Raw genomic sequence first — 26418 nt, forward strand, 5'->3', positions numbered from 1 at the left:
TGCAAAAAAAATTTCATTGAAATTCGAATGTCACTTCATTGCAAATTGAATTGACAACTTCAATTCCCGTTCATTCCTCCGTAAGAATATGTGTAAAATGAGCGAAGACATATTTGCTTACATCTCATAAACAATGCCGTGAACCGATACAAAATTTCAATCTGGTGATTGAAATACATTATTCCATTAAATTGCCAATTTTATCGAAAACTGTCTTTCTGAAAACAATATCTTTATTCTTTATGCTTAAGTATCACTAATAATCAGATCACTGTCTGCGCCGTACGGTACCAGGATTTCCACCCTCGAAATTATCTTAAATATCGTATCCGAGGAAACGCCTGCGTTACAACCTACATTCATACGCAGTGCAACAAAATAATGACGAGCTTACGAATCCTCGCGATATTGAGATCGTTCTATTTACGGGGAATGGACACGTGCAAAGTTTGACGTCATTCGAACCGATTCGACGGCACGCCAACTGATTAGACCGAACGTGAAGGTGAACAGGCCATTATAACAGACAAGTATGTCTATTCGTATACTGGCAATATCTTGATCATTTATACGGCAGATTGAGGAAGGATAATTAGTTGTAGAGAGAAAACAGCAGCTCGGGACAACCTGCGCCGCATTGCGTTCAAAGTATAAAAATAAAATAATAAAATGATAATCTTTATGGTACAGATCAGGAATAGCTAATTTGAATATCAAGCGACACTGCGCAGTCGCTGCTGGATTCGTAGATCTTCGGTTACAGATGACGAATGGCATGTTTAAAGGCAGTTACGATAGAAATATAAGCCTAGTTTGATAGTTCGATGGTTATTATTTCGAAACTGGATCCGAAGGTTGTCACTGTGCGTTACTGTAACGTTCTGCAAGTTTTTACATGGGGCTGAATACACAGAGAATTTAAAAAAAAATCGCTTGCACTCGATGAAAAAAAGGGAAAATAGACAAAATGCTTCTCAGTTTGGGTAATAATGAACCCTGGACCGAATTGTCCAACTCGCGGCATTCATACATAAGCGTTCTCCAGCAACTCAGCGAATTTTTTTTTCCTCCCCTCACCATGCTTACGTCATGCAGCCTCGCTAAGCCGTCACCACGCCACTGCCGAACGATGGAACACCGGAGAACTAGTCAGCCAATCAGCATTCCGCGACAGCGGAAGTCAACGATAGCGGTAAGTTAGGCTATAAGAATTTCATGAGATGAAAACCAATTGGATCGGGAAAATTTTTTCGTGACCGATAGCGCGTATGTTGGAAGCATGTTCGAATTTCGGCTCCGCGTAGCGAAGCTCGGCACTTGAGGCCTGGTGACAGTGCGCGAGCGTTGTGATTGAGTAGAAAATAAAAACAAAAATTTATGTTTGTGCGCGCCATGGCCGAGACCAGGGTTGGAGACTTTTTGGTGTGGTTGCGAAGCGGTGAGAGCTGTTAATTCTTTGCGAACATATTTCGAGTACGATTTAGATCGGCGCACCGACCAACGGTTGGCCAGTTAATAATTGAGTTAGTGGAGCACTTGAAATTTGTGTGCCGATCTCCTTGTGCGATGGCCATAGCCTGAGTTCTCGCGATAACGCGTAGAGTAACTTTTGTTCGTGTATCGTCTAGAGTAGAGTCACCGTTTTGAGTCGAGTCAAAATTGTTGCAAATTGAGTTCAGCCAAATTCCGCCGCACGGGGTCCTGTCGAGTCAGCTTATGTAAACGTGTCACCTCTCGTGTAGGTCGCGTATCGTCGTGCGTGAGCGCTCGGTTTAGCGGAGCGATTTGTGAACTTTGGAGTAATTACGGGTACGGATTGAGCTCGGATGCGTCGTGCTAAGCGTCATGCGATTACTGTTGAAAAAAAACAGAAAAAAAACGTCGAATTACAAATAATAATTAGAGATGAGACTAGCGCGTCGAATAAGGTTTCATTTTAGTTATTGCCCTGGTGGTTTATTATTATAGTCTGGCGATTAGCGCTGTATCTCGTAGAGAACAATCGCGGTTAGCGCGTCACGTAACAATTTGTTTCTATTTTTTTGTTTATTATTAAGAATGCAACTAGCGCAAGTAGACCTAAGGTTTCTTATATAGTTGGTTTTTATCAGTTCTGTTTGTTTATTTTTTTTGGATCGCGAGGAGCGAATGTTGAATTATTCTTCTTCTTTGTTTTTGTATCATCACTATCGTCAAATATATTATTTCATTTCATTGTTGTCAGATAACGTGTGGTTGTCTCTTCCAAAAATTACCCGTCCCCTCTCCGCGGTACTGAGCTACCGAGTAAATTCCCGAGGTATAGCGAATTAGCGATTTCGAGGCGTGGTAATCACGCCAGGCGTCCAACATAGTTTTGCGATATCTTTTGTAAGATCCAGTTTTTCAGCTTAAATCGCGGGCCGCCGAATTATTGTGTACGCGGTAAGTTCTCGGTCATTTCTCCGGGTGACCGAGGTACAGGAAAAGACCACGTCACAGCATGTAATCTTGATGACTTTATCCAGCCCAGGGCAGGACACTGTCTGCTCGACGCGACGTCTGTTTCCTGCATAGATAATGCCCGAGCTGAATGTGCCGCATTCTCATTAGCGATGCAATCCATTTCCGTACACTCGGGGCGTACCTGCCGATCTTGATCGCCTATGTTCATATGTTTCGAGCATTGACACGTGCTCCGTTTGCAGACGTTGTGTGAATCTGGACAATTTCGGAACACTGATTGCTGTTTTTACGCTCGTATATGCGAAAAGTTGTAAGCTGAGAAGTCGTTGAATTTAGGTCAACGGCGTGTAAAAATGTTAATATGGAATATTTGCAAACCAGAAAGGGGTTGTTCTCGGCTCAAAATAACGCGGCATATTGTGTAGGTACGGGATCATCATCTCAGTCTCGAAACTTCTGCAGTTTTCATAAGTAATAAATTCATAGTAGTAATACAAGCCCAGTTCTTGATAGAGATTCTTAATACCGACACTTACCGATATCTTACCGAGACTTAAACCCTTCTTCGCGATTTTGACCTTCGAGTCGGTACAGCAGGGGGTTGATCGCGGTTACGTCATCGCAGAGAAGGGTTTGAGTCTGGGTAAGATGTTGGTAAGTGTCGGTGGTAGGAATCTGCATCAAGAATCGGCCTTGTTTACCACCCTTCATTCCGTATGGAATGGGATCAACGACTTCGCAAACGAAGGAAGCGGTGATTCAAATGAGCTTTCGCAAGATCTTGAATCAGTTCGGTATACTGCAGAATTGCTTGCGGGATAATGTTGTGAATTTTATCCAAACGAGTCGTTTCGCTCATGATAATTTACCGCGCAATCCAGCTATGATACGTAGACTAATTTCATCTCGCACTCTCGTAGCCGATAAATTACTTTCGAAGGTCAGCGCACCTTTATTATTATACGTTTCACCGTAATAACAGACAATACAACGCGAGGACCGGTAGGAGGCTGCACGAACGGATCTGTAATCACTCCGCTCTACACAGTTCCTACGCGTATTAATTTCTCTAATAGAAATGTGCATGCATAATCAATGCGACACGTATGTATCTGCAGCTCACGAACATTCGGGATGGGCTCGCTTGCCAGTGACCCGAACGGTACCCACGCCCCTTCATTTCCCGTTTCAACCCACGACTGCTCGAAAATTCGTTTCGACTAATCGATGGGATGGGCTGTTTCTAACATTTCCGGAAGAAACAGATATTTTGAAATATTTTTGCCGAAAGTCCTTTGACCAACATTCAATCTAGCTATATTCAAAGAGTGAAAGCTTCTTTACCTCTTATTGGGTACTCTTGCAATTACAATAACGAGACCAAAGATAATCTTTAGTTGAACCTCGGCATTGATGTTTCATTGATTCTATTTTATCGATTGATCTTTTATTCCGCTTAAAATGATTTTATAACATCTAATGATTAGCGGAAACTCGTTAAACTGAAACGAGCATCAGAAAGGTTGATACTATATCCTGTCCAGGTTACTGAAGTTTTTGGTTGACTTGGAAATTAGTTTTTCAGAAAATAATAACAATGTGACTGCGGAACCGTGGGTTCCCAATATTTCAAAACTTCATTCTACATTCTTGTGCGAAGTATGTCGCTATTTTTGTACGACAAAAAAATTAAGCATAAAAAAATCGAATAAAATTCCAGTGAAAAATATCGTGGTACTGCATTCCGCAAGTTGCGCATATTTCATGGTGAGAAACAGGACTCGTGGTAAAAATTAAAGGAAATAAATCGATCCGATCTATGCCGAACCGTGTGATCTTCGAACGGGAATAAATATTGATGAAATCATCCAATATCCTGCCGGCAGATTACTTTTTATTTTCAGGAAAATGATGGCATCAACGTAAGCCAAATTCATGTTCATCGTTATTGCGGCCAATACAAGAGCGATAATATACGTTTCATGTCCTATTCGATGTTGCGATTTTGTACCAAAAAGTAGAATGGATACAAAAAACGTGTCACAATGGTCCCAAAGTCGAATGGCAACATTAAGTCACATCATACGCTCGCCAAAATCTATTCTCAAGCTACAAGCAGCATCTTTTGTATTGGTTACGCAATCTGTTTTGAATCTCGTAAAATTTTCAAATAGTCCAGCGTTCAAATTTTTATTGCCTCCATATGACGTACGAACCTGACACACGTGTCAGCATCGGCAAATTGGTGAGTTTTTTTGCGTTTTAGATTCGAAACGCCACGAATCATAGGTAAAAGTGTATACAGTATGTATCGAAATAACGTAAAATGGACATATTGTTATATGAAAGTTTCATACCGGGTTGTACATTTTTTGCACGACTAACGCAACATCTTACATCAGGTAATAACATCAAGTTTAGTCTTGCTGAATTTCGAGATCCAAGTTGTAAAGACAGTTCAAAATTCTTCGTACCGTTGGAAATTTTCATTTTTCTCGCCGACAAAACAGAAAGTCCCCGGCACGTAATTACAGCTTGTACATACATAGAGGTGGACTGGACGTCATGTATTAGCAGATTTATGGGCGTTATTTCACGGTAGAGCGAACACCCTGGCCTCAAACGAGACGTGTAATCGGGCAAGAGAGCCGCGATTGTCGGCATACCGATCACATAAACACGGCGAAGAGATATTTCTATTGAAATGGGTTTGACGAGCTTGCAGCGTCGCGCGTCGCGACGAAACGGCGACATGTTTCGCGTAGCCTCGAATTGTGGGCAGATGTACGCAAAAAACGAATCAAAAAGTTAACTACAATACACCCATAGGTATAATGAATAACGCTGAATCGATCATCACCCGGCGTTCGAGATAACTCATAAATTCACCTGACAACGAGACCGTCGTTTTCGGTGATCCAGCTGCGACGGATCGTTGTTTGATGATGTCGTGGCAACGGCGACGTCGACTCCGACATCAGCGTCTACTTGCGATTGACAAAAACTCGTCGAGCACCTCTCGTGATTCGATATACTCTTACATAATAATATTGGAAGCATTTAAAACTACAGTGCTTCTAATAGTCGTAAATAAAGCATTTTTTGCACATTTGTAAAACTTATTTGGTAATCTTAGTTTCCTTCCCCCACCTCCCATCTGACTTGGCTTGCCCCACCTAAAAAACTGTGCTTGATCCGCGTTAGCGTAATAAAGTGCGTGTACGTCATATTTTTGGAAATATTAAAAGTCCGATTATCCTCGTACCATCGTCAATTGGAGATCGTCAGTCCAGTGCGTTACACTGAGCGTGATTCCGTTCTTCGTCGAGGCAGCTCGAGCATAAAGAAAAATAATACGTAAATAGTTGAGAGTTTGAGAAAATATCTTCAATACTGCGAGCTGTGTTTCAATGGGGTAATTACTAATTTTAAGAGTTTTCAATACACCCTTAATAATATAGATAAAGTCCAAACCGACGTTTCCTCGGATCCTATCGACGTCCTACTAATTTCTCTATCAACTATCACTTTGCTAGACTTTGGCATTTGTATTAACGAAAGACGAACGATTATTACTGGATATTTCGAACCGAAAAGTGAATGCAATCATTCCGGGAGAATTGATCTATTTTCAAGCAATCGACAGTAAAATTCACCACATCAAAGACTCGCAATGTGAAGTTTGACAGGTCAGTCGGTAACCTTAAGTTAGCAACCAGAAGTACTGTAGATTTCACTAAAGATCGTGCTACCCCTATAATTACCAGAGCCGTACTTAAGTCTAGGCTAACAAGGCACATACTTAAAGGCGGCGCGGCGTCGAACAGACTATTTTCCCGCTCAATTTTGATTCTCCCCTTAAATTGTTACTTTGGTTGTTTTGAGTCATGCGAATCATATTTGCCAATCAGTAAGCAAACCCAAACATGAAAATCCGTTTCAAATTATTTTACGGAGGTATAATGTACGAAAATACGGCTGGCAAAGTGGGTAGATTTGGGGAAATCATGCTTCGAGAACCAATCATTTCACTCGTTTGGGGCTCATCTTTTCAAAAGTATGTGAGTCGAGATTCATTTTTTTTTTTTTCGTTAAAATCAATCCTCCCAAAAAGCACCTCCGGTGCAAAAACCTTTCGCCAAGTACATTAAAAATGTGATCTCATCCTTTATCAAAAGAGATTGAAGTTACATCCTACAGCCAAGGCCATGACTGTTAATTCACAATAAAAGCATGATTGAAACTTGACCTTAGCTTAAAAAGGCCCACCAACTGAGACGGGAAAGAGAAAAAAAATTTACCATAATGGGGTTCCTATATTCATATAAATTTCATTCTTCTGCTTTCACAAATATTGATTTCGAAAATAGTGAAAATTTTTCCGGAATTATTTGTCGGGTTGGGACATCATTTCTTATCCAAAGTCATGGAGAAAAAAAATCAGCGACCTTGTAGCAGGTATATATAGTAGGGCTAGAATTTCACTTGCGAGTCCCCTTGACTGATCCCCTGACGGACTGGCTGTTTGACTAAGCTAGTATAACTAAAACATTGAAAATTATCATGTATGGTATAATTTGAATTTAAATGTACAGGGATCACGACTCAAACTTGGACTTCATTGTGCAAAATGAGAAGAGTCGAGAGTTCGACCTGGAAGAGGTGGTCAACAAGGATGTCAGCACGAACGATAAGTTTTATCACAGACTTGTGATTCCCAACCTGTTGTACTTATTCGCCCTCCACGTGGGTGCAGTAATTGGTATTTACCACCTACTGGTGAACGCCAAGATACTCACAATAATATGGGGTGAGTTGAAATCATATAACTCGTAAGAATGCAGATATAAGAATGACGGCGAGGAACAGCCGAATTCAGTTTCAACAATTACTTATTCCTATAACTTCACCACTCTTTTTTTTCTAGCGGGTTTCATGGTGTTCTGTACCTTGGAAGCTGTAACATTGGGGGCCCATCGATACTATTCTCACAAGAGTTTCAAGGCCACAACGTCTCTCAGGCTGGCCATGATCATTTTTCAAACGGCTGCTGGACAGGTTAGTGAAATCCAATTATTCGCAGCTAATCACAAAAATTGCGATTTCGCCAAACTTGTGCGCTCGTTATACTCGGGTTGTCAATACACCGGGTATCACAGGTATAACGTAATAACAGTCTTTGACGATTCAAGATCAAAGTGCTTTTAGTGCTGTTGGGTCCCCCCCCCCCCCCCCCCCCCCCAACTACTTTTTAATAACTGCGCGACAATCAGGCGACATTAGGCATACCTTTCGTATTGTAGAACAGCATGTATACCTGGGCAAGAGACCATAGGCTGCATCACAAATACAGCGACACGGACGCTGATCCTCACAATTCCACCAGAGGATTTTTCTTTTCCCATGTCGGCTGGTTGATGTTCAAGAAACATCCTCTCGTTAAAGAGAAAACCAAGTGCATCGACGTCTCGGATCTACTCGATGACAAAATCGTCATGTTTCAATACAAGTGGGTATCCAACTTCGAACACTATAGGTACCAATTTCTTTTTAAAGTGAAATCCTCACGATTTTTCGAATCAGAAACGTGAAATACTAACTAGAACACCATCGACGGTTTTTTTTCCTCATGATATCGCGATATAACCGTGGCTGTTTTTTATCATCCTAATTTACTTGCAGATATTACGTACCGTTTTACATACTTGTGGGATTTCTTTTTCCCACTTATTTGCCAGTTTTCTGTTGGAATGAAAATTGGTGGACTTCCTTTTACGTCGCATACTGTCTTCGCTACGTCATCGTCCTTAATGTAACTTGGAGCGTAAATTCTGTCGCTCACATGTTCGGCACAAAGCCCTACGACAAGTAAGTTTACGATCACCGATTCATTTCTAAAGCAGATGTAAAACGAACGTGGAATGATTCCCGAGAAACCCTGAAACCCTCAGGGTTATAACACTCTCCGTTTATACTTGAATGAATTTCGATAAAATTTACAATTAGTTTAATGTGAAATAACGTAGTTGAAAATTGTAGAAGAATCGCCTCCGTCGAGTCCAATCTCGTTTCATTTCTGACCGGAGGAGATGGATGGCACAATTACCATCACAGTTTTCCCGGGGATTGGAGAGCTGGAGAATTCAGTCAACGGGATGGTATCAACACCAAGTTCTTGCAGACTCTGGCGAATTACGGATTCGCCTACGATTTAAGAACGGTCTCGGACTCGGTGGTCGAAGGGCGTATCAAGAAGCACGGCGACGGAACGCATTCGGTTATGAACCAGGGCTGCAAAATTATTGATTGAAAAGTAAGTCATGATCCGTGACCGAAATAATGAGTAATAAGTGAAAACTAATATTTGCAGTTACATTATTGTCGCTGATTCTTGTACGTGTCGTAAGCCAATAAATACCGATCGAATACATCTATTTCTTTGGTACAGTTTCCTTTCGCACAATTAATGCTGCCTCGGAATCGAAATAGTTGAAGATTTCTTGCTCATTTTCTGATTCTTCAGATGAGGATGTGTTTTTATTCATTTTACTCTATAACCTTCTTCACATTAAATACAAACCACGTGTGGGGGTCCGTCATACGACTTTGAAAGAATTAGTTTTTGAAAAAAAAATAATGTAGAGTTACGCCGTGAAAGTATTTTCAGATCTGTAATACGAATGAGAGATGAAGGTAAAAGAAATCACCAACTTCGTCCGTTCCCACCAAATATCCCCGATTGGCGTGTTTTTGGAAATTCTTAGTTCTAACCGGCGACGTCGACGTCGTCCTCCTAAGCGTCGGCGTCACACGGACGCGATAATCATTTGCATGCGTGCCCGTGGCATCACCCAACCTATGCCGGTTAGATTTTAGACCGCGGTCCTCGCGCAACGAAAATCTGCCAAATTTAGCCACTCACGAAAAGAGAGTTGAAGAAAGGCCATCAGAGCTACTTGTATACGCGTAAATTCTACGAAGGATCCAAAAATATCATATCCCCCCAAAAAGCACCTCTGGTACAAAAGCCTTTCGCCAAGTACATTAACAATGTGGTCATTACCCACAAAAATACTTTCTATGATCGAAGATGCGTGCATATAATCAAGTTATACAACAGAAAAACATTTCACAAAAACACAACGTACATAAACATTCTCATCCTTTGACAGACCAAATTTACCCGATTACATGAGCATAAAATTAGGCTTCGCAAGACTATTAACTCTGCGTTCAGCCTCATCGGGAGCTCCGCTGTTCATCGAACCGATTTAAAGTAGTCAAATAATTATCACTAATTTGTATATCTTCACTTAGTTCTGAACTTACGACTATGAAACACACGAACGTCACTTTTTTTCGTTACATAATACAAATTGAATCAGTTTTTCGACGATATTGGAAATATTACAACTGGTATATTTCGGCTCCCCGTGCATCGATCGCATTGATATAGGGCTTAAATGAAAGCTTTTGAAATCCATAATCGTATAAAAACTTCCGAAATGTCGAATTTCATTGGCAGAAGGGAGAAATATGTGACACTGTTTTTGGCCGGTTAGGCCAAAGGCTTCTGTTCGCGGTAAAAGATAGTGCGTCGGCTCGCGCGCGTTCATGTTTTTTTTTTTTTTTTTTTAATGAACTTGGCGCTATCAGCGAGCACCGATCTGCAGTCATTTATACCTTATACCGGTGGTATAATATAGCGTGGGAACCACGCGAGCGTGAGCTGAATTTCAAATTGGCCCTTGCCATGTCTGTCTGTACCGAAAGCAGGGAACGTTACCCGATATTTTCCAACGGCTCTCACTTTTTGATCATCGAGAGCCTCCGAGCAACATCGCAGGCTTATATGTACGTGCCTGTGAATGATCATACAATGTGAGCAGAGACATACAGGTGTTCTGTACACGTTACGCTAATCATAGCGGGCTGTACATGCACTTGATCAACACCTCTGTGACAAAACGCGATTTACTTGTCCTATTTCCTCTATACGCTTTATAGGTATTTGTGTCTGATATCCGGCTATCATTGAGAGATCCCTCTTAACACTCTGCAACAGATTGTTACTTTCACAGGTATGAAAACGCTTAGTTTTCAGATTCTACGCATAAAGCTGAGTACACGTGGATAAACTATTGACCAGCGCACTGGAAATTGAACAGCCTGAATTAAAAATGTCCAAAAACACAGGGCATTAGATCGTATGAATAGAGGATTCGTACAACGATCTTATTATTCAGGGTCCGAACACGAGTCGATAATATTAGTGGAAAGTACGACACGGGCACGCGTGCCTACTGTACTATATATCACGAGTAATTTCACCGGGGTAAAATATTCATATTTATGCATGATAAGCTCACGGGATTGGGCCGGAGTACCATTTCCGGTGGTCTACGGGAAATTTGAAACGGTGATCGTAAACTTAGTATTTATTCAGCAATAAGCGAACCGTGCGCCGCGTGCTCGAAAGGTGTGATTATAATAATAGTACGGCAGTAAAAGCGCAAATCGGTACTTCCCGTGAGGATAGCTGCCGAGTAAACCGTTTGTTAGAGTTCCGGTAGGCAGACAACAGCTGGAAAGTGAAGCTTGCAAGTACACGTGAATGAAACCCAGAAATACCGCCACGCTCTCGCCGAGCACTGGGCTTCGATTTTCTTGCCATAGCCAGGATCTAGACACGGTGAATTAACATGAAAGCGAAGCGCGGTTAACTACAGTTCAATGACTACGATTATATATACCTACGATCTTCCGGCGATAGTGCGGATCGGCGAAAGTACAATATCATTCGTAAATTCGGCATTTATTTGCTTTTTACCGAATAACTCCGATTACGGTATAAATTATACTATTATACCAAGATACTATAGACGTAAGGTTGGAAGATACTTTCGAAGCAGCAGAGAAACATTTGCTTACAACGACTCCTCCTTCCGTTATAACTTTAGCGAGAACTATAATATTACACATTTTGTCCATTTTACCACTAATAGTATTTAAGTGAATAATTTTCTGGCAATATTGTTATTTTAATGCATGTAAAAAGATGGCGGTTGATCGTCGATCGAATCAGGTATGTAATACCGGTACTCAGCTAACAAAACAAGTATTAACCGCGCGAAGGAAAATCATTTTTTCAAACGACGGTTCAACCATCCGTAATGCTGCATCTTCGATGGACAAACAAGCCGCGGCGCTGATCCGAGGCACGAATGGTTACACAGGCGTAGGCGAAAGAGGACAAGGATATACCTACACGTGCAGACTTCATTCTTAAAACACGGTCAAAGTGGAGCACGGGTCCATTTCTGAATGCAGATCCATACGGTACACTCTACAAATTCCCACCCATATCCTACATCAATGTAGGTACACGTGTGCACTGCAAGGGTGGATATTTATCTCTTATGCTAATTGGACAATTTATGCATGCGTTTTGTGTAGTGACAGTAAATAACCGGCCCGCATCGAGATCCCTCTATTTAAACATCGGCAGTTGCATAAGGTAAGTGTAACAGTTATTGACACGTTTCGACCTAATTACTGACCCTTTAATTTTCCAAAATTATAAATTTCCAGCACAAATTGTGAATTTCTCGACGAATAAAACCAATTGTCGGGAGGTTAAGCGATACAAATTTATTTATTGGTAATTTTAAAACCAAGAATCAAACAGATGCAACCAAAACAGGTCAATCATTGGGACAGGGTCAACAACTGGCACACTTGCCTTACCTGTAATACTGTTGCATGCAGTTTACTAATACTATGAAAAATGTGAATTTTCAACTGTCGTTGGGGACCACTATCCAATGAGCTTTGACGTTAGTTCGGAAATATAGCATCAAATGGTGTCAAGTCGACACCGCACGGTCTATAGAAGTCCACGCCGAAATCTATAATACAATGAATGTGTATGAGCATCAAGTACAATTTCAACTCGTAATTAAGAAAGAAGGTGCCGGTAGTGAAATGATTTCTAAAACTATCGGACCGCTCACGCGTCTACGACCCATGGGTAGATCTTATTGTTCGCTGCGTACATGCCGACATGTACGGGAGGCGTGATGTTACGTGAGTGCAAGGTATAACGTTAGAATTGAATTGCAACGACGTTGTATGGTGCATGGCCAGCCGGTATAATATACTCGACGGAAGAAAGGAAAAAGACCATTGCGAAGTGAAATTATTAGAATATACTTTCCATCGCCGCCGCTACACACCGATATGACGAACAGCCGCTTCATGCCGATCCGAACGGTAATATCACAAGTGTTCGAAGGTAACTGTAAACCTGTCGAAGAAAACTAAAAAAAAAAAAACAAAAAAAAAATAAATAAATAAAAATAAGAACATGGGAATATGGGAAACCGAGCTTATAACAAAATTCATTTCCGTCCCACTCGTCGTTTCTACCCCAAAGCTAGATACCATGACCAACGTTTTCTTTCCATTGCACAAGGGAAATGTGATCAAGCATGGTAGTGTAAATATACATATTTATAACGGGTGAACGAAGAATGGATACCTACGAGTTATGTCGATAATATCCTCATGGGAAACTTTAATTTTTTCACATCCGAGCACAACGCCCTGAATTTAATCTCCGGTTCCAAATTGCCGCATGCATAGTGTATGTGGTTCAAGCTGGTTTCACCAGCTCCGCGAGGCACAATTTTACAAGCTGCTACTTTAATGAAACGGTCTTCGAACAAACGATGAGTTTTATCTACAGACAGCACCGTATATGTACATTGGAGAGGAGGAAAAAGTACAAGGCAACATTGTGTCGAATCGAGAGTTGGCAGGCACACTTCAGATCTGTACGGAGATAAGGTGAGGCGTTTTCATCCTCGAACCCTGCCAAGATCGGCAGGTACACGATGCGAGACGTTGACCGACAATGAGTGAAATAATTGGAGCTCTGCGTCGACAGAATTTTCTAATTGCACAGCGCGTTAACTCACGCCGTTAAATACACGCTATGACAGTTTATGCTATACCGCAAACTTTTTAACATTCATTGACTGACAAACACGAGAATGAAATATCGCGCGTATTTCACTTGGAACAGTTCACCCCAAACAAAATGTGATTTTTTAACGTTGTATCGATATTGTAAAACCACCGGATACCACCTCTACGATCACAACCCCTAAAATCGAAAAACTAATTTACAAGGTTGACACTGAAAATTCAACAGCTGCCTCTATTCCGAATAATTTGATTATTTTTATGGAATCAGTGAGGAATTTCACCCTCGATTATTTTCCTCGATGAACGTCCCGAGCTTTAGGCAGATGAAAATTTGAACGATGAAGAGATTCTTGTTACATCGCTATCGAAATGAAAAATTATCCAATATTTTCGCTCATTCGTATGTTTCTTTTCACTCAGGTACCGTGTTAAGAATAATTTGTGCAAAAGTGTTTTTGCGGTTAATATGTTCTGTGTTAAAATCAACCCTTCTATAAAATTTATACAAAATCCGCTGCATTGTGTCAACACATTTCAATTATCAACACTTGATATGCGAGCGCGTGCATTGACACAACATAATTTATTCGGTCGACCTCCGGAGACTTAAAAAAATGTTGACATTGAAATGTTTGTTAAAAAATTCACGCATACACAGCTCGGCACCTAATACCTACCGAACCGTTCCACCGGGTATAGCGAATTACCGTGTATCGTCCGTGTACGTTTGTACCCTCAGCTTTCACTATCGACAGTTGTGCAGGCTCCGTTTGTGCCTGAGCGAAGCAGCGACGTTATACATTTAATACGCGGTAATCCATGATCGGTCGTATTCGTCGAATGATCACTTTATCGGGAATCTGCGGAGACCCCGAGGACGGAAGCTAGATCGTGATGACGGCGTACGAAGGAGGGATTAAACGATTCGCACCGACTTGCGAAATTCGAGCATTCACCTCGCGCGGTTACATCACGGCAGACGTCTTTACAACACACAATACGTCCTATCGCCGCAGGTAAATTGGACCTGAATCGACAATTACAGATTTAATAAGTCGGTTATCACTCCTTTCCTTCGCGTGTTCGTCTGCCATTTACTTGAAAATGAAAGACTCTTACAAAAATAATCCATCACATCCACGACCGAACGCATGTATGAATTATTCGTATATAGGTAGGTCTACATACGATTACTAATATTATTATGCAACTCGACGCCCGAGGGTCATCCATTCAAGCTTCCTCCAGCGTACCTTGCCTTGCCGTACAGTATACGTGTCGTACTTGTGTTACCATTTCCTTTAGTTTTCTTTTCTTTCTCTGCTCGTCGAGTCATCGTTACAGCGATCCAATTAGCCAGAATCGCCAGGCGCAACTATCATGGACTGAAAGAAGTAGAATTGTGCAATAACGATAACCTGACAACTCTTCGGCTACATCAGGAGCAGACCCAGTTTCGTGAATCGTGCAGAGATATTGAGATAAAGACAGAGAAGAGGTAGCTGAACGTGGAATGGAAAGAGTCTCAAGGCAACGGTGTTATGAATTTGTTGCTTAAATCGATGCAGAAAAACATGGTTCGTACGTACCTATGGGTGGCAATGCGGCGACCTTAAAACAGGTTGACCAATTCCAGCTGGACGAATAATTGCGGGTAAGCCGACGATAACGACATATTTCTTCTGGCAAAAAACGCCGAATGAGTTTAAGAAATTCCGTTCGTGTCCGCAATCTATAATTCACCGTAGGAAACACCATAGTTTTTTGCATCACAATACGGACGTATGAAACTAAAAGGCGATGAAGAACTACGTCGATGAATAGAAATGGACTGTACTGAATGTCAAGAAGTTGTTGCCGAGGCAATTAACTCGGATTAAAATATGTAAGTATAAAAAATCTGTGTGCCTACATGCATGCCGCGGAGTCATATTCTTTTATCAATTAATTCCCGATTATAAACGTTATTGAGCATTTATTTAATGGCTATTTATTTCCTCATTATAAGTCTGGCTGTTTGGCTCGCTGTATTCACTACCGCAATTAAACATGAATGGAAGAATATGTAGTATTTTACTGTGAAAAGAGACTTGAAGATTTTACAATTTTATCCCGTCTGTTATGGGATCGGTGAGAATACTTAACATTGCATGGTTAAAACAATAGTTCAGGGTCATAAAAACCATAGGTAGTTGGTCCTGTGGTGAAATTGTTTTTTTTTTACAAGGTTCTGTTCTCGATTTTACCTCGGAGTGCGCACTGAGTGCTCGTAAAACTTTAAACGCATTTTTCTCGAAATCACTTTATTCAAACTGGGAGGACAGATTACTTGAACGCCGTTGCATGGAACGATTTAAAATTTTCATAGTAGCTTCATAATTACATTTTCTATGGAAGTCCGTAGCCGTTTTTTTTTTTTTTCTTTTTTATTTATTATAAACTTTTTTTTACAAACGATTTACCGCTTATTTTTGTGCGAAAAATCGATTCAATTCTTTAATAATGCACTATTTCTACAAAATTCGATTTAATAAAAACCCTATGCACTTCTACAGGCAATAGTATATAGATTATAAAATTTTCGGCTTTTGTTCCAGGTCTTATATTTTACGAGAAATTCGTCCTCCCGTGAAGGAGTTTTAAAAAAAGGTCATTTTAAAGATTGCTCTGTCGTCGCAATTTTGCATCGAAATGCTTACAAGGCAGTTTTTTATTCATACTTCAATATGTGTTAAACGAATCCCCTGAAAAGAAATCCTGCTCCTTTTTCTATACTCCCAAAATAAATCGTCAAAGTTAGGCGTGTTTTTCGGCCGCCAGATTGGCGTTACCCCTTAATCGGGTGAAACAAGGTGGGTAACTTATGAACTTTAATTCAGCCGCGGTTCATCTCTGGATATTGCACTCCGACCAAATGTACATGTATATGTGTATTGCACGCGCATGTGCTGTACGAAATATTATAAGGTAGAACATTTTCTGTCGAGGAATACCTCGATACCAGAGTTAAAATTACATCAGAGTGATGGGCAACTACAAATCGACGACTCAAATCCATACATCGTACAGCGACGAGAAAGTGTACGCGTTATAAAGTCTGCGAATAGTCGACGTATATAAATACACTATTGCAGTGTCCGAATAGCTCCACGTATAGATAGAAACACGGCTACTTGTATCAAGGTAGGTATGCCGGCTGCCTCAAAGATTCCCAACTTAGCATAATCCCCGCTAAATGTCGTAATAAGTTAATAATAAAGTGTGATAACTGTTGCATAACGATTATGAATTCATTTGGATGATCGGACGCATCTTTGGCTGAACGACACGTAACGTGTCTAGGTGAGAGAAATATATTTTAATTCGGCAGCTATCAGGTGTGAATTGTTGCCAATTTTCCAACGGGATTATTTTATCATAACAAAGTTATGTCGGTATTTAACACTGTAATGTAGCGAAACTCAAAACTTGTACGTCAAATTATAACACCACATTTCCTTGAGTAAACCATTATCAGGTCAACCTCTGCTGAGATCTTACACGTGATAGCGGTATGATTGATCTGTCAAAAATTCCCAATGCTTATCGAATGATCCTATGCAAAGAAAAAATCTTGTGTAAATATATGCAAGCTACGAATGGATACGATTTTTCAATTTTGTTCGGCTACTTGAATATTAACCCGGCTGATCAAGTATCTTTACTGGACAATCAGGGACCCTAGAAGATCCGATATGTAGTTGAAGACGCAATCGGCTTTGTTCGTTAGCAAAAGACGAGCATGAAAAGAATGTGAAACAATCCGAAACCGTGAGAACTTTGACATTTTGTACCTAACGGATACAGGCGACAGTTACGGAATAAAACTTGTTGAAGTGTGCGTGAATCAACGTGCGTTATGGCCTGAGCGGTAAGTGGTCAGGCTTTGAAACTTATACACTTACATTTCGCAATAGTTGAAACGCTTAAAACCTATCACTGGTATATACCTATATTTACAGACGCAGATTGAACTGAATTCCTGAAAGCCATTCACCGCGATGGCAATGGATGATTGATAAGCTGTTTGTATTTTTAAAAGTCCCACAGATGCACGAGCCTTGTTAAAAGCATATGTCACCATCGTTTTACAAAACTTTGTTTTCAATATCGTAAATGGTGCGATATAAATTACCCACGCACGTCACTCTGGCACCACAGACTTTCGTCGTTCCGATCGCTAGTTATTAAATTCAACAATAATACAATGACCTCGATGGGACAGGAGAAGAAGAAGCGAAAGAAGAAAGAATAGGGCGGACAAAAGTGCAACGGGTTCGAAATGTAACACGGGTGATGTCATCCCTTCGTCGTTCGGCTCACCGGTAAACTTGGCTGATAGTGAGAAGGAGACCTTGATCATTTGATAAAGCTTAGTAGGAACCCAAGCCTGCAGCTCCGAAAGGACTGATTCGCTGCCTTCCGATTTCTCTATTTCCAAACGACGTCTATAGCCGCATACGTGGAGCCTGAGAGACGTATAGGTATATCGAAAGTTAGCACCGGCTTAAATATCGCTTGTACTTGGCCGCTTGAGGCTTCGCGAGCATATATGTGTATATGGTAACACGGCGGAACGGTGGTTCGTAAAAATGAATTTTCTTTACGCGCCTGCGAGCGGGAGGCGGCACGAATACTTCAAGAGCATATGTGAAGCGATAGTGAAAGAGTGAAAGAGCGATTGGTCCGAGGGGGATTTGAGCGTTGAAAAGCAAACACAACGCGTACGTATACCAGGGCATGACACGTAGGAAGCACGGTGAAGAGGACAGGTTCAGAGATAATTGCGTAAGAACCGCTTTTACAACTTCTTATACCGCCGCCAAGACTCGATCGGCGAGGCGTCGTCGCCTCGTGAATGTCATCCTTTGCCATCCTTTTCTTATTGCGAAAAAACTGCTGCTCTCATTGCGATACGCAGCCGATTAATAAAGACTCGCTCGAGTGGATGCGCAATCGGTTCCACACATTGAACCAGTTGTGTCCGAGTGAAAGGGGTTAATTCTCCTTCGCAAACCGGACCATCCGACACTGATTTCATTCGCACGTTTGTTCGAACAGAAACCGACAATTTTTTTAAGAAATTTTATCAGCATGGCATGCTCTGTCCGTCGTGACAGGCATAAATTTGTGCGACTGGCGTACACTTGTGACCTATTCATCGAATGATGAACATTCGTCTCTTGATCAATTAAAACCTGTTCACAACGTACGATCGGGTGCGTGCACGACGGCACGTATTCTGCGGGACCATCCGGGAGAGAAATCCATCCATTGTCATTGTCAGGGTGACTATTTGTGACTAACCAAATAGCATAGTAGTATTGCGTGGCAAAAAGGCACGGTCGTAAGAGTGATCAAGTTCAATATTATCGTTGAGTCTCATACTTTGGTTGAAGAGCGATAATTAAAGCGGGATACAGCATGGACGGTCTAAAATCGTACCTATTTTTGGGAGTTTTACTTTTTTCAAGAAAATGAAAACGTTCAGAGAAATTTGCGTTTGAAAGCTTTATTATTTATAGTTTCAAGAACATTTACATATCGTAATGATTCGAATGTAACCGCTCAATGAGCACAACGTGAGCGGATGAGCTTAGACCCATGGAGTGGGACACCTGGTGTGTGTCGTCACCAATTTCAAGTATAAGAAGATAATGACTGCTCTTGGTCAACGTCTCTCTAGGAGGAAGGAGGTGCAGCGGTTCCCATCACCGAAATTGAACATCAACTACCGAAAATCGAGGAATGTGCAAGAAAAGTGAATTTTACCACAATGAAGGACGTTTGAAACCTAATTAGTAAAAACTCCGAAGGCCACATAAAAATTAAAGAGAGGTTTAATAGAAAGAAACGGGACAAACCCAATGAAATCCAAGAGTATAGTGCCTCGACGAAATACAATTATTTACAATTATTTATAATTTTAACAATATACACCATTTTTAAACAATATACATACGGAGTGGATGAAAGAATGAATTTTAAGTATAACGGCGGCTCGTGTTTTAATATATCGCTCAAGAAATGAAAATGTCTCATGCTAGTCGTACCTTATCAAATATACGCAATATTCATTATTTAGTAGAAATGATTTTAAATTTTAATAAATTCTTCCAACCCCCACCCCCAACAGTTAATTGTAAATATAGGACACGCATCGCGTCAAGCGTCGTAGAGCATACGTTGTTTTGTTTCCGCATTGATTCAATGTTATCACCGTCGCCAAGGCAGTCAACGCCAATTCTTTCATCTTGTCCCGATACTTTGTCGGTGGCTTTGCCTAGGCTTAACACCTTTCACTAATCAAATTAGAATTCATCTATACATTGATACACGTATAATACGGGCTTCGCCCTGCCCTACAAGCATATTTTCTTGTCCACAGCATTATGTATTCTTTTTTCATCAGTACCAATTAGCCTCACAGTCAAAGTTACGAATCCCATACAGATAAGAACAGTATCTCAGTAAACGTACCAGAAGAAATAAAATGCCAATGTCGGGTTTATGGTGATTTTATTAGTATCGATTAACATTTAGTCGAATAGCCATGTAACAATCTGCTGATATATTTGAGGTTTATGCGGGAATCCTGTGATTCTGTAACCTACACGAACAAGGATTTGCAATATTTTTAGAATCGATCCATGGATCGCTGACTATAATCTTTACGCATAAAATATGTGGAGATATCGCACGAATTCTCCTTGCCACTGTTGATTAGTGCGCACGCAATTAGCTCTATTATAATTGTATTCCCAAACTCAATTAGCCACATAACGATCCCATTATTTTACGTCCAGCATAGTGGTATAATAAAATTATTTATACCGCCATAAACAAGATTCGCTTCCGATTGAACGACGTAGTTTGAAGAATTGATCGATCATTGGCATGCGATTCCTTACCCACGGCTCAATTCCTTATCCTCGTTTACATGGAACGGTTACATCTTCTAATAGGTGATATTCAATCTCAGCACCGTGAATGCCAACCGGTAATAACCGTTAAAGGCTGAGCTGGTAATTATACGAAATAAAGAACACAAATCTGTGGCAAAGATGATCCAACGTTACTCACAAAATTACAAAATATCACCGCAAATCGTGATCGTTTTCGAGTCTCTCTCATCTGTGCGTGGGATTCGTAGATACATAGCATTGTCTCTCTCTCTTTCTCTCGCTCTTCCCAATTTCCCAATCAAACAAACTTATGCGATTACCATAACGAAAGGACTCCGTGAAGTAGCCACGATGAAAAGGCGCGCTAATGGGGACGGAAATGGGAGAGTTTCCTGGTGCCATTTCAGTTACTAACCACACGCAATACACAAACACACACACACAGCTATGCACACAAATCGACGTTTCGAGAGAGAGACGAAACGGCCACGGCGCGTGGGCGACGCACGCCTCTAGGAACAGGTGTCGGTCTGTGGAGATTTTCGATCAGGTGAGTAGGTACCATTGATCCAGTCCGGCACCTCGCGTAGCTACGAATGAAGCTGAAGCTAGCCATCAATAGCAGGCCACCGATTAACTAAAGCTTTGTACACGTGCGAATTGTTTACCATTTTCAAATTATTTGAATCAGTAGATAAGTATTATAAATGTCGAAACGCCATAGATTAGAGTGGTTTTTTTCTATAAAAATCACTTCATGTGTGAAGTTTTCGCAAATCGATGGCTAGTTTCAGACACGCGTTAAACCCATGGCAGGGCTATCTCGAGATGACCCACCACAATAGACCAATGGGATTGGCTTTCTCGACGCGGTTCCCTACCCTATGTTTTATCGATGCTTGCAAATATGAGTCATTTCAATCGATCAGAAAAATGGAGGTAAAAATCAGGTTCCAGAAAGTGCGCTTAGTTTGGCATTCTGCATGACTTTCCCCAAAGTTTTTACACTCCTCCATTGGCAAAACAGTAAATATTTATTGCTGATGATCGCCGTCCGATAGTTGAGCAAAGAATGCGAACGAAAGGAAGCAGAATAATTGGCAAGAATAATTTATGAAGCTTCATCTCCAGCCAGTTCATCTCAAATATTTTCACTGCTACGATCTGGAGGGTTATAGTATGGGTTTTCAACATTGTCTAAGGAAAAAAAAAAAAAAAACTTGTTCGGGTCGAGTTTGGAATAAAAGCTCTCCGTTCCAATGCAATTATCCTTGATTGTTGTTGATTAATGGTGACTCACGGTTAAAAAATTAGAAAATATTAGTTTGAAACTAGGTTAATCCTGGTAGCAGCTATATAGCCTATATAGCACGACTAAGAATGCTACCTAAACTAATTATCTTATCCATCTTTCCATGACGAGTGCGGAGGTGATGTTCTTTACGCGGTACCAAACAGCATCGCTAATTCGCTTTGAGAAACCTCGCAATCATGGGCTGCACTGCGGTCTAAGTTTATTTCAATTGTGGTGTAGCACCGTCGTAATATTTACCCTGGACTCTTGAAGCTTTTGAAGAACTCCGCGAAACATGTTCGATTATATTGCTGCAGCGTTTTAATCAAAATTTCCTCCATGAATATGAGATGGTCATCGGTTATCGAGAGATTTTATCCGTAGATTACGATGTTATTACAAGTGCCTGCGTATTTTGAACGTCGATTAATCCATCGTGCATTGTTCGTTGTGCATAAATACAGAGCAAACGCTTTCATTATCCCGTCGTCCTGATTCTCAGATATTACAGTATATCTACTCCTCAATTATGATCACAGGTTCAGCAAGTCATAACAATTGAAACTGTGCGCGGAATTACGATTGTGTGTAAACTGTGGGAAATACTTTGCTTACTATCAATGTTTCCATGTCATTGACCTTGTTGTTGTGAATGCTTCTTCACAGGTTTGTCGCACGTTGTTGAATAATCATTCGAGATTATAAATTCTCGAGAACAGACGTCGGTATCCGATGATGTATCTACGGAACATTGCGAAGTATGTACAACCAGCGGGAGATGAATGTACGAGATAGTCGACAATAGGATAAAGTTGTTCACCACCCACGCGAGAGTATTTGATAAACGGATACGGACGATCTTTCGAATCATGCGAATGGATACGAGCGCGTTCGCGATCTTCGTTGGGTATCTTTTCAAATCCCTTCGCTCCATGGGTCATCAAGCGTGATTTATCGACACCTGGGGTAGTTGGTTGATGCCTTAATGGGAAGCTTGGCTCACTCACTCGGCATATTTCGTTCTTTAGAAAAACAAGAAAAACACTCACGACTGCAGTGTACATGCATTAGTACCTACTGGACGTACTGTGCTGCGCTAGTTACTTATATCGATGCATTAAATATAAAGCTTTCTTGAATGATACATGCCTTAGTTGCGACATTAATTTACCCATTTTATAATTGCATTCAATTGATTGCACCACGATTCTTGATGAAGGAAAGTTGCGTAGTCGAGAGTACACGAGACACCGTTGCGAAGTTTCCAAAAATTTAAACCTCAAAACCCACTCCAACCTTTGCGCTGATAATTAAGACCTGTTCCTTGTCATCAGGCAAGCGCTTGGCCTATGTTACATACGGAAAGATCTGACAACATCACGATCCCGGTAAAGATCCAAAACCACCGAAGACCCATAAAATGTCGGCAGCAGCACGCAACGGAACCGCGGACGCGAAATCTCATTCTCTCGAAAGGCTCTGTGCACAGGCACTTTCTACTTCGATAATTCATGGTGATAAACGGTGTTTGCACGCTAATACCGCGACGAGCAGATTATACCGCTGACGAACCGAATCAATTTCAATTGCGTTCACCTGTAAAATTGTACTGTACCAAAAACGCGGCGAGTGATCCGTCCGAAAAATCTATTGGACAAAGAAGCTGACGTCTGTGTGATTTCCTGCGAGAAGCGGAGCATTTGGCCTTAAAATTATGATTCAACGCACGGCTCGTCGACCCAGCGACGCGGAACACCCGGGCTGGCGAAAATCATCTCGGGCAATGCTCCAAGAGTATTGGAAAAAGCTAAAGCCAGGCGACTGAGCCTAGAGATCCTGATGATGAAGAGCTTGCGAGGTTCGATGTAGGCATATCGTTAGGTAAGACTCATGGAAGCTGCGTGTGCACATACTCAAGGTACCGTTACGCCCGGAGTAGGTGTACACCGCATACCCAACAGCACAAGTTGTAAGAGAGTTGAGTGAGTCCTGTTCACGAATGACTAGCTTACCGCGCAACGTACATATACAAGCACGCTTTCCATCCTTCCCGCTATCTCGTCTCGCGGTCTTCCCCAAGGTTAACACCTGCCAGGTTGCGTCTTTCTTCCTTATCGCATCGTCGCCGCATCATCGATTGAATTCAAAGTAGAAAAGGTTCGTACACGCGACAGCACGCGTGTCCGCGGTGGTGTGTGTAACCGCAACAAATGTCAACAGTAACGTCATTCGAAAGTACCCAGGAATGAAAGGAAGCAAAGAAGGAAGGAAGGAATTGACGCGCCCAAGTATCACTGCGTCATATTGTTATGCTCTCGAGATCAGAGACTGCGAATCAGTGATCCCCGGAATGACGAATTTTAACTGACCTCGTGACCTGACCGCACGATAATTAAGTCCAAGAAGTAGACAAAAAACACAATCGTTCTCGTACGGTTTTTGTTGCGGAATTTTTTCTCCCGCTTTTTTTGCGAGTCTAGGAGTACGTAGAAACACGTCGGTTGGACTGATGATCATTTAGTGTAGTTTTGTCTCCCATTGAATCGCGAGTCAAAAACGAGAATGCATGACTCAACTATGCCGAATGGGTCTTCGACGAGAGTTTGGATACCGGGATACTTTGCCTGGGTATGTTTCATCGAGGTATAAAATTTGCGTATCATTTAAATGGTGAACCAATAGAATTATAGAACCCACTAACGATCCACGCAATGTCTTGTGAATTTGTTTCGATAACCTCAATAACTTTCACGATACTCCTTCGTAACGAAGGAAGACGACCAATGCACAGATGCAGGGTCAAATTGCATTCGGAGCGTCGAATGGTTCGTGACAAGCTGGTTTTGTTTCAATCATAGAATAGGCACGTCACTGTAATACAACAGCAAAAAATCGTGACAGTTTTCAAAACAGAACCAGTTACCCAAATCAATAACATTCAATTCGATCGAGTCGTAAAGCCTGTGCAATCAGAGGTTCAGCCTCGAGCCTTAACCTAGATAGATAATCTCGACAATCCTTCTTCCTTGATGGTTGCAATTTGAATCTGACATTCGGTATACAAGCGGCGAGCAACAAGGTACAAGCGTCTAAAAACAGATCACCGCGTGTCCATCTCGAGTTGTAAATTGTTCGAAAGGCATGCCGATGCCGTTCTTATGTAGGTGCAGATACGGCGGCACCATCTGGTTTTATAGGCATCGTTGCGTCGTGGTGACAGATCTTTGTACACCGGTTGAGTGTATCAGTATAGTATCGGTAAGTAGGTGGGAATTGAGAAAAAAACGAAGTGCAGAAAAGAACGAGCTTTTATAATTTCCGTGCTACTGTACCGAACTACCATTCATATTAGGAACCAGTCTATGACCCCCATGACTCAATGTATACGCATGCGTAGGCATACATACAACATTAGTATAAGGTGGATTCAAGGCTGATCCAGTCTAAATATCAGGATTCGCATATGTATCGGACTAAGGACTGGCAAGGAATGTGAAAAAATGAAACAAAAAAATAAAAAATGCTGAGACACATCAATGTCGGTTTGTTATCTCATGCGCCAATAAATTCACGATCATTATAAGCACTGGCTTCTAGAACTTTGTGTTTATATACTTGACAAATTGGAGGAAGAAGAGGAGCCGCAGTTCCGGGACAATCTAAGAATACTGTTACAGCGTTCTAGTTTTCCACGACTTTACTTTCGTTTTTTTACACCTCGATTCGAGATCGATGAAAACGTGATCTGGTGAGCAAATTTTCACAAAGCATCGTGTTTTCAACGGTATAAAATATAAGGTTCAGCAATTGTGCTTGATCAGAGCCGGAGTTCAGTAAAATCAATTAATTATTAACAACGTCCTGCCAGTTGCTACGTTAAACTGTGAAATTTTTCACCCATAGCAATTTCGCTTTCTATCGCATCACGGTAAGATACATTCGTGTAAAGACGCAGCGTTAAACGTTTTTTTGTTGGTGATTTCCGGCTGTGCAATGATGCGATATTACAAGCTTACCAACTTTTACTCTCTCAGTTTGATGGGTAAAAAATATAAAATAAACTTCGAGATAAACAGCTCCCAGACATTTCTAAAATTTTATTTAACGCAATGGTGTTCGGTCGTAAGGACTCGATCGCGCGTCCAGTTTTCATATTTATCGTCGAGGCACTTGGCATTTAGAGGATGTGCCACAAATTGTCTGACCTGGCCGCATTGACTTAAATATTATAATTAAGCGAGATATCGAAGTAGGCGCGTTAACTAAATTTTACGGTGTATCGACGTAACTTATTCTCAAAATTACACGCGCACCTGTTAATGATATTCATATACCTTGCACTAGGCCGGAGAGCAGCTGTGTTTTTAATTATTAACAGACGCAACGAAAGTTTAATCGTTAAATTGTGAATTTTCGATTCCAACGTAAAAGAAAAATCACTACAAGCACTGTCGGAATCCGAGTAGGTAATATCCTTCAATAAACGCGCACACGTAATTCCAGCGAAAGTTCTCAAGCAGCTCTGTTTGTACTCGAGCCGTGAGCTACTCGAGGAGACTTGAGAGGAAACCGAATCCTCGTCAAAAAAAATTCGACAATGATTGAGGTAGGTGTACCAGTTATTGACCCTGTCCCAATTATTGACCTCGTTTGGTTGCATCCGCTTGATCCTTAGTTCTAGAATTACCGAAAAATAAATTTGCATCGTCTGACCCTCTGCCATTTGGTTTTACTCATCGAGAAATT

At 41.2% G+C, this 26418-nt stretch overlaps 2 protein-coding genes across 8 annotated transcripts in view; one reads left to right on the plus strand and one right to left on the minus strand.

Annotated features, from left to right (window-relative positions):
- The window catches only part of LOC124175518 (angiopoietin-2-like), a 68832-nt gene that overhangs the window by 40360 nt on the left and 2054 nt on the right, over positions 1 to 26418 (minus strand). The window lies entirely within an intron of this gene.
- LOC124175519 (acyl-CoA Delta-9 desaturase-like) lies at positions 5730 to 8879 on the plus strand. Its single transcript, XM_046555862.1, has 6 exons — positions 5730 to 5860; positions 7041 to 7255; positions 7373 to 7503; positions 7749 to 7954; positions 8128 to 8313; positions 8485 to 8879. Exons 1-6 carry the CDS (start codon positions 5856 to 5858, stop codon positions 8753 to 8755), a joined length of 1014 nt encoding a protein of 337 aa, XP_046411818.1. The 5' UTR covers positions 5730 to 5855; the 3' UTR covers positions 8756 to 8879.

Source organism: Neodiprion fabricii, chromosome 2 (genome assembly GCF_021155785.1).
Source record: "Neodiprion fabricii isolate iyNeoFabr1 chromosome 2, iyNeoFabr1.1, whole genome shotgun sequence".
NCBI lineage: Eukaryota > Metazoa > Arthropoda > Insecta > Hymenoptera > Diprionidae > Neodiprion > Neodiprion fabricii.